The 12450-nt window shown below is 37.8% G+C and overlaps 1 protein-coding gene and 1 long non-coding RNA gene across 12 annotated transcripts in view; one reads left to right on the top strand and one right to left on the bottom strand.

The window, feature by feature from the left end:
- Positions 1 to 12450, bottom strand: part of LOC106510093 (uncharacterized) — a 291454-nt gene that overhangs the window by 46112 nt on the left and 232892 nt on the right. The gene's annotated exons all lie outside the window — the stretch shown is intronic.
- The window catches only part of PRRX1 (paired related homeobox 1), a 112096-nt gene that overhangs the window by 62753 nt on the left and 36893 nt on the right, over positions 1 to 12450 (top strand). The window contains exons 4-5 of one of the 4 annotated variants that reach the window (XM_021090643.2): positions 1477 to 1548; positions 7640 to 11008. The exons of 1 other annotated variant lie outside the window; for it this stretch is intronic. In XM_021090643.2, the coding sequence (XP_020946302.1) occupies positions 1477 to 1531 (55 nt within the window). In that variant the 3' untranslated portion in view covers positions 1532 to 1548; positions 7640 to 11008. Of the gene's footprint in view, positions 1 to 1476; positions 1549 to 7639; positions 11009 to 12450 lie in introns of those variants that run through there. 2 more of the 4 variants (XM_085022439.1, XM_021090642.2) reach the window with 2 other exon arrangements.

The raw sequence follows: 12450 nt of genomic DNA, 5'->3' as shown, positions 1-12450 counted from the left end.
TGTTTAGAACCAAAATACATTATGATTTCACATTTTGAAGCTTGGTAGGAAATATAAGTCTTGTTAAGAAAATATAAAAGAAAAACAAGTGATGAAAAGCAAAAGAAACGATACACTTTTTGTGTTATGGAACATGAACTTGCTATTTCTGTTGATACTCTTATGTCAAAGTAGTTATCTCACATGTGACGTTCATTAAAAGGCATTTCTCTTGGTTAATCCTTGGATGCTCCCGTGTGGCAGCTCTGTCCTTGATCTGGTTCCAAAGAAGAGACTGAACACTTGCCCAAGTTTAAGCCTTCAGCAAGCAGAATTAGAGCCAGTGCTCATGATTCCTCTTTCTGTCCAACATATTTGCCACATAACCATATTTTCATTCAAATTAAACCTTATATGATATCAAAAATAGTAAAAAGTATAAGATTGGAGAACTACATAAACATGCCTGTTTGATTCAGGGCTTTGTCTCAGATCTGTGAGGCCTGCCTGCAGCTGAGGTCCACGTTGTGGGGTGTGCAGGCACCCCCTGGAATAAATGATGTGCCTTGGTCATGCAACTCGGGGACAGTGAGCAGACAGTTTTGCCAGAGGGTCAGTTTGCTGACTTCCACAGCTCTCCCCTGGAAGAAGAGAGGAGGAAACCAAGACTCAAAGCAATAGCGTGCATATGGTCAGAATTATGGGATGGGAAACAGCCAAAACATTTTTTTTTTCTGGGTGTCTTTTATATCCAGAGTGGAGGCTGTATAATTTATCATTCAAACTGGGACACTTTTGAGAGTGAAAGGGGAGTACTATTAATAATGACACTAGGACAACAGGCATAAACTGGGATTGTCCCTGGCAAACAGAGATGTATGGGTCACTCTATTTATAGCACGTCCTGACCTCTTTCATTCCCTTGAGCATGTTAGAGGTGATGATGTCAGGCAGGCAACTGAGTCACTGGGAGGAGCAAAGTATTCTCTAACAGGCCACTACTGTCCTGGCAGGTGTCTTCTTTATCTACCCGTAGCCAGTTGAAAAAAGCTTGTCTTTGGCCCATATGCTCACTGCTTAGCTTAGAACTGTTTCCTTAAGCAAATGAAAGCACACAGAAGCACCAAAGTTATTAAGACTCATTATCTTGTAGTGCTTTGCCTCTTGGGTAGCAGGGATTAACCAAGTCCTAGACTTTTGACTGCTGTTTTAGATGAAGTAGTCAAGAATCTTTTCTGCAGAAACATCCTTTCCTGTGAAAGGTAGAGAATGGCCTGGCTCTGCAGTATTGGTCTGGAGTGCCCTTTCCAGAGGGAGGGCTGGGCTTCAAAGACAACTAATGACAAGTGAAAGAGAGGCCAGCCATCCTTATCCACAATTTTCCTCCCCCCAACCTTCTCCTTCTCCACCTCCCCTCATTTGATCGTGGTCACAGTGCTGCCTGACATCTGCTGAACGCATTTGGCTCATTTCTCCCTTTCACACTTTCAAAAATAGATCCTCGTCCCTCCCAAGATGTTGTTTACACGAGGGGCTTCATAACGGATTCTAACGGAAGACACTGAAAAGGTAACTTGTCAGAGGGGAAAGAGGGTGGCTGCTGGGGGCAGGGTTTAAGTGGGAATTAACTCTGTTCAAGAAAGTGGGGTTTTACAGTCCTAGGAATGAAAGCAGTGAGGTCCTCAAGTGGGGAATCCTATTGGAAACCAGAGCTGTAAGAAAATATGTCCTTAGAGTTAAAGTAGTCTGATGGCCTAGAGCAGGGCTCGTCACAGATTACTGGGCAAGTGAATCATCTGGGATCGTGTTACGGTGCAGACTCAGATTCAGTGAGTCTGTGGCAGGACCTGGGATTTGTGCCTCTAACGTGCTGCCATGTGAGGGCCATGCTGTTGACACTTGGTCCATACTTTGAAGAGTGTGGTTTTAGATGACTGTAGGATGTGGGACAGAGGTCAGAAGAACTGTGTTCTTGTCCTGGCTGCTGCAACTCAGGCCAGTTGGGTCATCACTCTTTTATGTAGCCTTGTATCTAAAATCAAGCTAGTGATAGTTTCCCTATTATATGTCTCACGAGGTAATTTGGAACCTATGTTTAAGCAACGTGCATTTCAAAAAAGAAATACAAAAATCATGAGATGATAGAAAATAGGCAAGCCTTCAAATATAAAATATTTCTAGAAAGAAAAACTTTAAAATGGTGGAAGTAAAAAAAAAAAAAATGGTGGAAGTCTCACTGAATATGCCGTGCAAACTGAACGTTTACAAATGAAATATGGTCCTATTGTCCACTTTAAGAGCTAAATACACTTCAAAAACTCAGCTCCCGAGTTTGAAAAACAGACGTTGGAAATGATTATTTAAATCACCAAAGAGCACTTCCAAAAGGATTTTGTGGGTCTCTCTTTAAAAGTAAATTTCCCTAGGAAAACTCACATTGAATTTTTTTAGATGAAGCAGGTGTACTTCTGTCGTTCTTCCTCCGACAAAAGAACAAACCAAAGATATGGTCTCCAAATTCTACATATATAGAGAGAGTCATGAAAACCTCAAGCTCGATAGCCTTTTAAAAAATCCCGAGCTGGGAAAGCCCTAGAATCTCAGGAAGACACACAGACTTCTTGGGCTGACAGATTTGTCTTTGGGATGAAATTTTTCATAGCTTGTCATCATTTGTCCAAATGCGCCAAATGGAAAACAAAAGTTGGAGCTGAAAACTGAGTCAGGTATTATTTCCCCCCAGTTCTCCTCAATTGTTTTGTGATGTGTGGGATTTGCATTCTGGGTGACTAGAAAGCAGAGAGGGAGATGTTCTTAAGTTTCCTGGCTTTAAAACCACAGCATGTATCTATAGTATTTCCCATACTTCGTTGGTGTTTGGCAGTCATCTTAAACACATATTCCTCACAACAACCTCTCAAGGTAGGTTGAAATGATCAAAAATGATTTGTCCCCAGTGAAAACAGAACACCAACCCTGGTAGTTAGCATTTGCTGCCTATGGCTGAGCTCGAACTGTTAGGAATCTCCAAATAAGGAGAAGGAAGAATTTCAAGCTTACTTCAATGTGTCAGCTCTACAAAAAAAGTCCTAGAGCATATTTGCATTAGTCCTAGAGTATGCTTTGCATACAAGCATTTCTTTTTCATCTCTAATTCCACAATGCCCTTTATTTGGCAAGTAGTTTCTTGGTCATGGGCACAAAGACTTTTACATTCTTAAAAACTAAATAGAAATGTTGTTTTGGCCAGATCATATAAGCCCAGTCCCAGTACTCAAGATCTCATATTCTGTATCCTGTGAGAGGAATAGGAGGTTTCCTTTTTTTTTTTTTTTAAACTTTTTAGGGCCACACCCTTGGCATATGGAAGTTCCTAGGCTAGGGGTCAAATCAGAGCTACAGCCACAGCAATGCAGGATCTGAGCCCCACCTTTGATCCACACCACAGCTCACAGCAACACCAGATCCCCCAACCCTCTGAGCAAGGCCAGGGATACAACCTATATCCTCACAGATAATAGTTGGAATCATTTCTGTTGCACTACAACAGGAACACCCAAATAGGTGGTTCTTACTCAGAAGCAAGACCAGTGGGCAGGATCTCTAGATGTTGGTAAGCAGGCTCTTGGTGTTATCATGTGCTTGATCTATAAAAATTATTTAGTTTCAACCTCACCTTTTTATCCCAGAAAGCTTAATCTGGTTCAGGAAGGACTGGTCATTTTACTTGGTTTGAATGGCCCAGCAAATTTGGTTGAAAACAGCTTATTAACCTCATTAGTTTCTGTCTTGTGAGAAAACATTTCAGGGTTCTCTTTTCCTAACACAGAGCTTTGGAAGTTTTGATGACATGGAAAACAGGTGGTCATGGACAGTCTTTCAGATTGGCAGCCACTCAAGGCTCTCTTGCATCTGTTGTCACTTTTGAAAGTGGGTCCTCTCCATCGTACTTCTAATGCCTTTTTAAAGCATGACTAAGCTGCTCTTAGATTAAGACTGTCTTTTCTGACCTGTAACACATCTTACTTGTCACCGGTAGGTCATAGGACTGGTCCCTACTTACCTAAATGGCACTTTGAGTTGAGAAACTAGACTTATGTCAAACTGCTAGAGGAAAAACAGACTCATTTTCTTTAGTATGTGCACAAAATATCCCCAAGTCTCTACCTGTAGAGTACGTGTTCAAAAATGCTTATTTAGAGGCTATGAACTAAGATGGTCTCTGTTTTTGTTTTTTAATCCAATTTCTTATGGCTATGTAATGCTGAAATACGTTAGACTAACTCTTGGAAGTTTATAAATTTCTTAAACATCTGCCAAGTGAAAACCTTATCATTTATCAAGCATGTAGAGGATTTCAAAACTCATTCACTTATATCAACTGTTTTTTATTTTTCTATTCTCCCACCCCTTTAACTTGGGAGCTACCTATAAGGCACAGTCATGGTTTCACTAAGACAGTAACAATAACAATACCACAGTCCAATTAGACAAAGGTGCTCTTCTCAACTCTGGAAACATGGGCTGATATTTAAGGAAAATGTCTCAGTGAAAAATCCATTCTTCTGTGCCTGTGCAAAATATACTCTAATTTCATTAACTTGGTTTGGAAATGGGAAGTGGATCAACATTCATCTCATTTGAGATATTAACATCTGGCCTGCATTAAAGAGAGAATCAGTATTTCCAAGAAATGTGTTACCATACTAAGTCTTCAGACTAGAAAAACAGATGAGATTAGTAAATTATAAAGTAATACAGGAAAAACGACTGTGTAATAGATAAAATTGAAATCATAAGTACAGTAGACATTTGTAGAAAACAGTAAGAGCATCTTTAGTAAACTAAAATAATCCCCCAATGTTCTAATCCCCTTGTCTGCTAAGGAAAATGGACCATATCTTTGATCATGAAAAAAGGAAAAAAGAAAGAGAGAGAGAGAGGGAGAGACAGAATTTCTATTAAATAGGACTTTGCTTGTTCAGAATCTCAAAGGACAGACAACAACTCCCTCAAAAAATCAGGCCAAATATTTAAAAGCACAATATTCCATAACAATCTAAAGTTTACCATCAGAGACTTTTTTTTTTTCTTTTCACTCTCTCATGACATTTAAGCTTCCTGTTTTTAGGAGCTATTTAATTTCATTCTCAGTACTTAATAATTCAAAATTCCACCTTCTCTACTATGTATTTAAAATGGTATTATGTATTATCTTTAGCATTTAATTGTCTCAGAGAAATCTGTCTGAGACAGGCTGATTTGATTGATTTCATAATCTATAACTTAGGTAGATTTCCCAAATTCAGTTGCTTCTTTTCTTAGCTATTAGAGCTTTGATTTCTTTGAAATCTTACATTTCAGTATTTCCTAGAAATTTCTTGAGTATGTGATTTATGGATTTTCATATATTTTTGGTAGAGTCTTGAATGGAAGCATGCAATTCATATAGAACTTAAATGATAATATGTATATGGGTTTTGAAAATAAATGAGATTTCTTGGTATATTGTAAGAAAAAAAAAAAAAGGTCCCATTTTAACAGATTGTTCTGATTATTTATCTCACTCCTTATTGAAACCTACCTGAACTGGGACTCTTTCTGCCTTTGCCTTTTGGTAGATAGTGGTAGAAGTAATAGTCTATTCTTAAGTCTAGCCTGCACCAACATGGTTTTTTGTTTGTTTGTTTGTTTCTACTATTAAAAGCTATTTGTGATGGATTAAGAATATGCAACCATCAGTCCCTGCTTTTGTCGTGTCCCTTCTGATTTTGCTCTTTCTATAAAGATACCAAAATTAATCGAAGGACTGGTTCCTTAAAATGAAAGCACAGTGGTAAAATATTTTTAGAAATCATTACTCTCAGCAATATAGCAGAGATCACTGATATTGAGCAGGAATCAGTTCAATCATGCAATAACTAGATATTTCTCTTTACTTATTCATTAAATACTTTCTTGAATGCTGAATGTGTGCTAGATATGGTGTTAGTTCTACCTGGGGACACGGTAGTAAACCAGGCTAATGTGGTGTCTAATCTATGGAGCTTATAGTTGAAGAATTACAAAAAAATTCCTTTGTTTTAAAAGGAGAAGAACAGGGAGCTATAGATGAATATAACTTTGTGTAGAAGGTTAAGATCATATACCCAGAAATAAGAGTGAAACACACAGAAATGAAATAGAAAAGTACAGGATTATTTTGGAACCTTTCTGAGTCTTCTTCCTGCCATAGGACAAGCACAAATGCATTCAAACTCACATACATACCAGTGTTATAAGGAATTTAAATTAAGGCTGTATATTTCTGGAAAGACCTAGTGATGTGGAACTAATTATATTTCTTTAACCCATTTTTTTTCTGGGTTAATTGCTAGTAACTGAGCTGAAGTAGGCTATTGTGAGTCTTGACTATAAGTTTTGAAAGAAAGTCTTGACTATGTGGTGTCCCAAACAAGTATTAATGATATAGTCTGTTTGTAGCATAGCTTTAGTTTTTTTCTCTTTCTGATCTGTCACTTGATCCCCAGAACCACAAACTCCTAAGTGGCTGACAAAATTGCACAGGAATGCAGGCACCAGAAGAGTACATGTCATTCCATTTATAAGTCTATCTCATTCCAGCCCTCAGTGGAAAGGTATTTTGCTAATCTTGGAAAGAACTAGAAATATTTTCATTTAATTAAAATGTGTTCCCTTATAGCTGTTTAGTATAAAGAAAGGATAATTTGCATCCAAGTCTGAGAAACCATTCCTTTTCATTTAAAAGAAATTCATGGATGCAATTAACAGAAAACCACCAATTACAAATTTCTGCCAACGGTATTCCTAGGTCTTAATTACAGTCTCTGACAATGAAAAACAACTTGGGGTTTTTCTCAGAAATAAGAACAATCAGAAACAGTTATCTCTGATGTCAGGAATACTGAAACTATAGCATTTGCTAGTTTATCTAGGAGATTTAAACTTTTCCAGAATAACTAACCCAAAAGACAGGGTGAGTTGCTCAAATAGTTTTGAGGAAAAGTTGTAAAATCAAGGCCAGTTGGAATGGAAATCTCTTGATTCAGCAATGCTTTGTGCTATAGACTACTGGATCAAGAAAGGCAGAGAAGTCATCTTAGGTTGTTTAACTGATTCTTCAAGTATACTATTTAATATGATATTCATTGATTTTCTAAAATATGTGAGAATCAAAGTCAGCTACCTAGAGTGAGGAAGGCAAAATGCCCTTTAGTTTCTTTTCAAACGCCTCCCTCTCTTCCTCCTTGCTCTCACAAGCTGGTGATGTAGGCAGGACAAGATTAAATATGGTTTTAATTGGTTAGCTGATGAAACACCTGCTATCCACCCTAAGCAGCTTTCTTCTCTCACCCCAGAAATAAATCATTACTCACTGTATCCAACACAGAAAATACTTTTCCCCTCGCCTTGTTCCACTCTCCACTGCTTTTCCCTGCCCTTCAAAATACTGCCACCCTTTCCAAGTGCCTTAGACTAATGAAAACCGGGGGCTGTAAGGGACCCCGGAGATCATTTAGCCCACTCCCACCTGCCCCTGCCTGCCCCCATCCTGAGAGTTGCATCCATCTGGGGCAGACTTGCAGCTTTGTGAAACTAATGCCTGTTATTCTCCCTGCTCTCTCCTTTGTCCCTACAGCGCCATGGCTACTTACTCTGCCACATGTGCCAACAATAGCCCTGCACAGGGCATCAACATGGCCAACAGCATTGCCAACCTGAGACTGAAGGCCAAGGAATATAGTTTACAGAGGAACCAGGTGCCAACAGTCAACTGAGGAAAAAAATATTTAAACAGGCCTAAGAAGAAATCAAAAACCATAAGACACCTATCCTGCTCTGTCATTTCTTCATCTGCTGGGAAAAAAAATAAAAACAAACAAACAAACCAAAAAACAGAACTAAGCTATTGGGACCATGGCAGAGAAAAGCAGGAGAGGAGCAAAATGAAAATTAGCTAACAAATGTTCCTCCTCCCTCTGGGATACCACCACCACTTGTTTCTGTGTGTGTTAATTTTGTTTTTCCTTCTATTCATATGCTTTTCTTAATATAATCTGAGCTTCTTCAGTTAAGTTCAGCCCACCCACCCCCATGATTGTATGGGTTTTCAAAGAATCTACAGCAGCCAAAAAACTACACACACACACATACACACACACACACGCATGCACACACACATTCAGAATAATTGCCTATAGTCTCCTCATTGACCTGTTTGAAATTCAGTGCCTTATCTTATCCTTCTTCCCAGTTCTCTGCATAGAAACTCTAGGAACTTCTGAAAAGCCAAAGTCTTTCTGAAGAATCTGTGCCAGACAGAATTCCCTTTCTCACTGTCTCCATCTCTGTTGGTTATGGTAAGGTTTTTCCATCAGCTACCAGGAAAAAAGAGCAACTGTGTACAACATCTTGGTCACTGATATGTCTGATCCGGTGTGATTGGCTGTGTCTGGCTAATTCTAAGATCCAAGCTCTAGATCTAAGCTCTAGATTTAAGCTCTAAGCTATAGAGGATAATATCACCATCACCACCACCCTTCATCCATATCCAAGCAATCAGCCTTCTTAAGTTAAAGATATTTGTTGTTTCCTGAATGATTTGCTGTCATAGGTTATTTGCTAGAAAAAATATTTTTTCACTTGAGAGAGGGAGAGACAGTTTTCTAGGAAAACAAAGACTGAGTTGTGAAAGTCATGGCCTACATCTCTTTGATGCCTTAAGGGTAGTCAGATGCACACATATATATACTGTATATATTTATATATTTTACATATATATATATAAAATATTCTTGCAAGCTTGAGTTTGCAGTTTCTCAAACACTACAAAGAACAAATTACACAACATCACCAGTGACCTTACTTCTATAGTGATGAGATTTTTATTAGGGATCTCATTTTCTTTCTTCCTCTATACAAAATTCTCATTACAGCCATAGAGGAACTGATAGGGCAGCTGTTTGAGAATGGTTCTAATTTTAGGGTTTTAAATAAATTAGAAACTATTTGAGGCTATGAAAATGTCCTGGAGTTTGGCACCTGAACTCTGGTGGAATGCTGATAAACTCTGATCTATCAAGGGAATTACACTTAAGAGGGAAAGCCATTTAGTCATCTGTCTTTTTTCCACTCAGCAGGAACCTGAAAGATGTATAAGATCTTGAAAGTTTATCTAAATTCTAAAACTTTAAAAGGCAATTCTGAGCTATTTTTATTTCCTAATATTTTGAGATAAAGTTTAGTTCTAGGGCTTCGAGCCAGGACTGACCTTTTCTTTGTTTCTTTCTCTTTGTTCCACCCATGCTTTTGTAATTTGTCAGGTAGACTTGACCAAAGTATATTACCATGCTGTGCCTTGGTTTCCCTTTTTGTAAAATGGGATTAACAATACTTACCTACCTCACAGGGGTGTTGTGAGGCTCTAATCCTTTGCTCCTTCATTCTTTCCTGTATTCTTTGTATGTCCAGCACTTTGTAGCCATGGGAGGAAAGGGACTATAAAAGTATACATGTTAATGGAAGGATATGGTACCCAAAAGCCTTGTTAGAAAGCAAGGGTATGCTACCTTGCTGTAAATACTCTAACTTTGTATTTGGAAATGAGAAATATGTTTATATTTGTAGACCTCTCAAAAACCACATCATTTGACCAAAGAATAATTTAACACACACAGAACAGACATATTTGTGACTTATGTTCTCATCCATACCAACTTGGGTCCTAATAACTTTCATTACCAGTAACTGAAAAAACTCTAGATTGATTTTGGCCAAATATGCCAACTCTGAGTGACAGGCAAGGCTTTGGGATTTAAGATGCACTTTCAGTAACACATTTATTTCCCCTGACATGTCAAATTGAACTAGTGGTGGTATTTTTTTTTTTCAGTCAAAGAGCCACCAATCTGAAACTGTATTCTAATGTTTATTCAGTACTTCTTTTAATGAGAAGCCCATCTTATGTATTTTGCTTTTATCAGCTGACTCCCTCTTCTTTTAATATATTATTAAAACATTTCTTACTGAATGGTTTATGTAGGCTGGCTGAACAACACACGGTACTTTCTTTCTAAAGTGTTCTTCAACTAATTCTTTTGTCCCTCTATCTACTGCAGATTATCAAGTTTCAAAGGAACAGTGTATCTTAACAGGTTAAAAAATTCTTTATGAAAATGAGTACAGTCCAAGAAATTGGTGAACTTTTAGAGTTTGGAGTTTGGGGAGAACAGCTAAAAGAGGGTTTGGGTTACAGTGCAGGAAGAAAAAATCAGATGTGAAAAGATTTTGCTAAAAAGGAGGGAATCTTAGAAGAGGGAGTAAAGAGACAGAGGGCCATACAAAACAAGCTCATTTGAAGATTTCATCCTAACATTCATTTTCAGTGGTGAACAGAAAAGCCTGTGCCCATAACCCCAGTGCTAGGTGAAACTAGGCAACTTTATCCAATGCCTGGGCAAGCACTGTCTGGGAATATCATAGAGTAACCAAAGCTGTCAGTCACGGGAACTTTTATTGCTAGTGAATCAATACCGTAAACATCTATTATCTAAGCATTTGATGGAGAAGTGTGCACAGAGTACAAACACTCAATTTTGTTCATTCTTCATTGATTTAAAAAAATAGAAGTTTTCTATGTTATTTGGAGGAATAGCCTTCTGGCTCCTAAACCAGATGTCAACAGAGAGCCTCAGGGCCAAAAGTTTAAAGGTATATCCCTGTTCACAATCATCTATACCCAGATAACAGATGAACACATACAAACTATCTGTCTGTGTCCCCAGTCCCTCCCCAAACAAGATGCTCATTTATAGGGTACTTGGCAGGTTAAATCAAACCAGAAGAGCTGATCAGATAAAAAAAGGGAATGATATTTAGGGTATAAAGATCTCATAAGAAATGTAATATGTAAATTATATCTTGCTTTATGATGTAAAATATACATTGTTTGCTCTAGAGTAGAAATAATTCCTTTTCAATAAAAAAATGATACTGCTGTTGTCACCTATTTTTTTCTTGTTGTTTTATGTACATTTGAGTTTGCTGCTTCTTTTCTCTTTGAACTTCAAAAACAAACCTACTAAGGTCTAAGATTGCATTCAAAAGAGTGGAGGTAAGAGGGATTTATGAACAAGAGAATTTTTATCAGAGTGTCATAATATTTTCTAAAAAGAAAAATTTTCTGTTGTTCCTCATATACAAAGACAATGGTGGGAAAAAGAAGGGAAAGTTTTAGCATAATGGGTGCGTGTAGAGTGGAAACTTTAGGAGAGTTTTGATATTTTTCGCCCACATATTTAGTGTATATATTAACAGATATTACTTGACAAAACAAACTTCATATAAAGCATAGCCGTTTCTTTTAGAAAAATGAAGTAACAAGTAAAATTTCTTAAGCACCTATAGCATTGGGTGTATGGTAATTGGGGGAGGGGTAGTAGGAAAATCAAATAGGGAAACAGGGGCTCTTTTTCATAAAAATTAAAATCCGATTTAAAAGGCAGCTATGGTATAAACAAATTTATGCAATAGTTCAAGATAATTAATGTGTCAAAGAGAGCAGAAGAAGCAAGAAAACACTGTGAGCTTAGAGTGGGAGAAGATTTCATGGAATCACGGGGGCTTGAGTTTCATCAGCAAGGATTTGGGCAGGAGAAGAGGAGGTGATGGTTTTCAAGTGGGAGAGGGTACAGAGAAGAAGGGATGAAGGCAAGGATCAGGAATGAGGAGTCTGTGTTTTGGGACAAGAGAAAGATGGTCCTAGAGAGGATGAAGAAGTTATTTTGAAGCAGAGTGGAAGAAAACACTGAAGACTGAAGCTGAGTCTTCATCCTGCAAGGTATGTGTCACACAAAGGAGTTTGGGCTTTTCCTCAGGCCATAGAGATTCACTGAAAGTTATCAAGCATGAAAAAAATGCGATGCAAAAAATACTATTATAGCAGGATTGCTGTGGTAAAAGAATGGAGATAAAATAGAGCAGAACACGAACTGGAAACAGAACAGATAGACAGGAAACAAAAAACAAAGGATGAAAGGAAACATCTTGCAAGGAAATAATCAATAGGGCTTCATGACAAGTGAAAGAGAATGGAGTCAAAATGACCCTGATTTGAAACCTGGAGACTAGGAGGTGGATCACTAACAAAATTGACCCAAAAAATCAACAAAAATGAGAGAGACCCAATTACAGGAAAAGAGAATTGCAGTTTTAGATGTCTTATACCATTTGAAAACTGAAATGTAAATGTCCAGTAAATGAAGACATGGAATTAGGACCTGGAACTAAGATCAAGGATGAAGATAGAAGTGGGATTCTATGGGATTCATCTTTAAGGTACAAGAGTGAATATGTTCTTTGAGGTACAAGAGTGAATATGTTCTTTGAGAAGAGGAACTCTCATTGTGACTCAAATAATTATTTCCAGAAATGGCTTTTGGAAGTAGTTCA

The sequence above is a fragment of the Sus scrofa genome, chromosome 4, assembly GCF_054392235.1.
Source record: "Sus scrofa isolate SSC_HxYL_T2T_F1_AM1 chromosome 4, Sscrofa_HxYL_maternal_Yorkshire_Landrace_v2.0, whole genome shotgun sequence".
Lineage (NCBI taxonomy): Eukaryota > Metazoa > Chordata > Mammalia > Artiodactyla > Suidae > Sus > Sus scrofa.
This window is presented reverse-complemented; position numbering and strand designations above follow the sequence as displayed.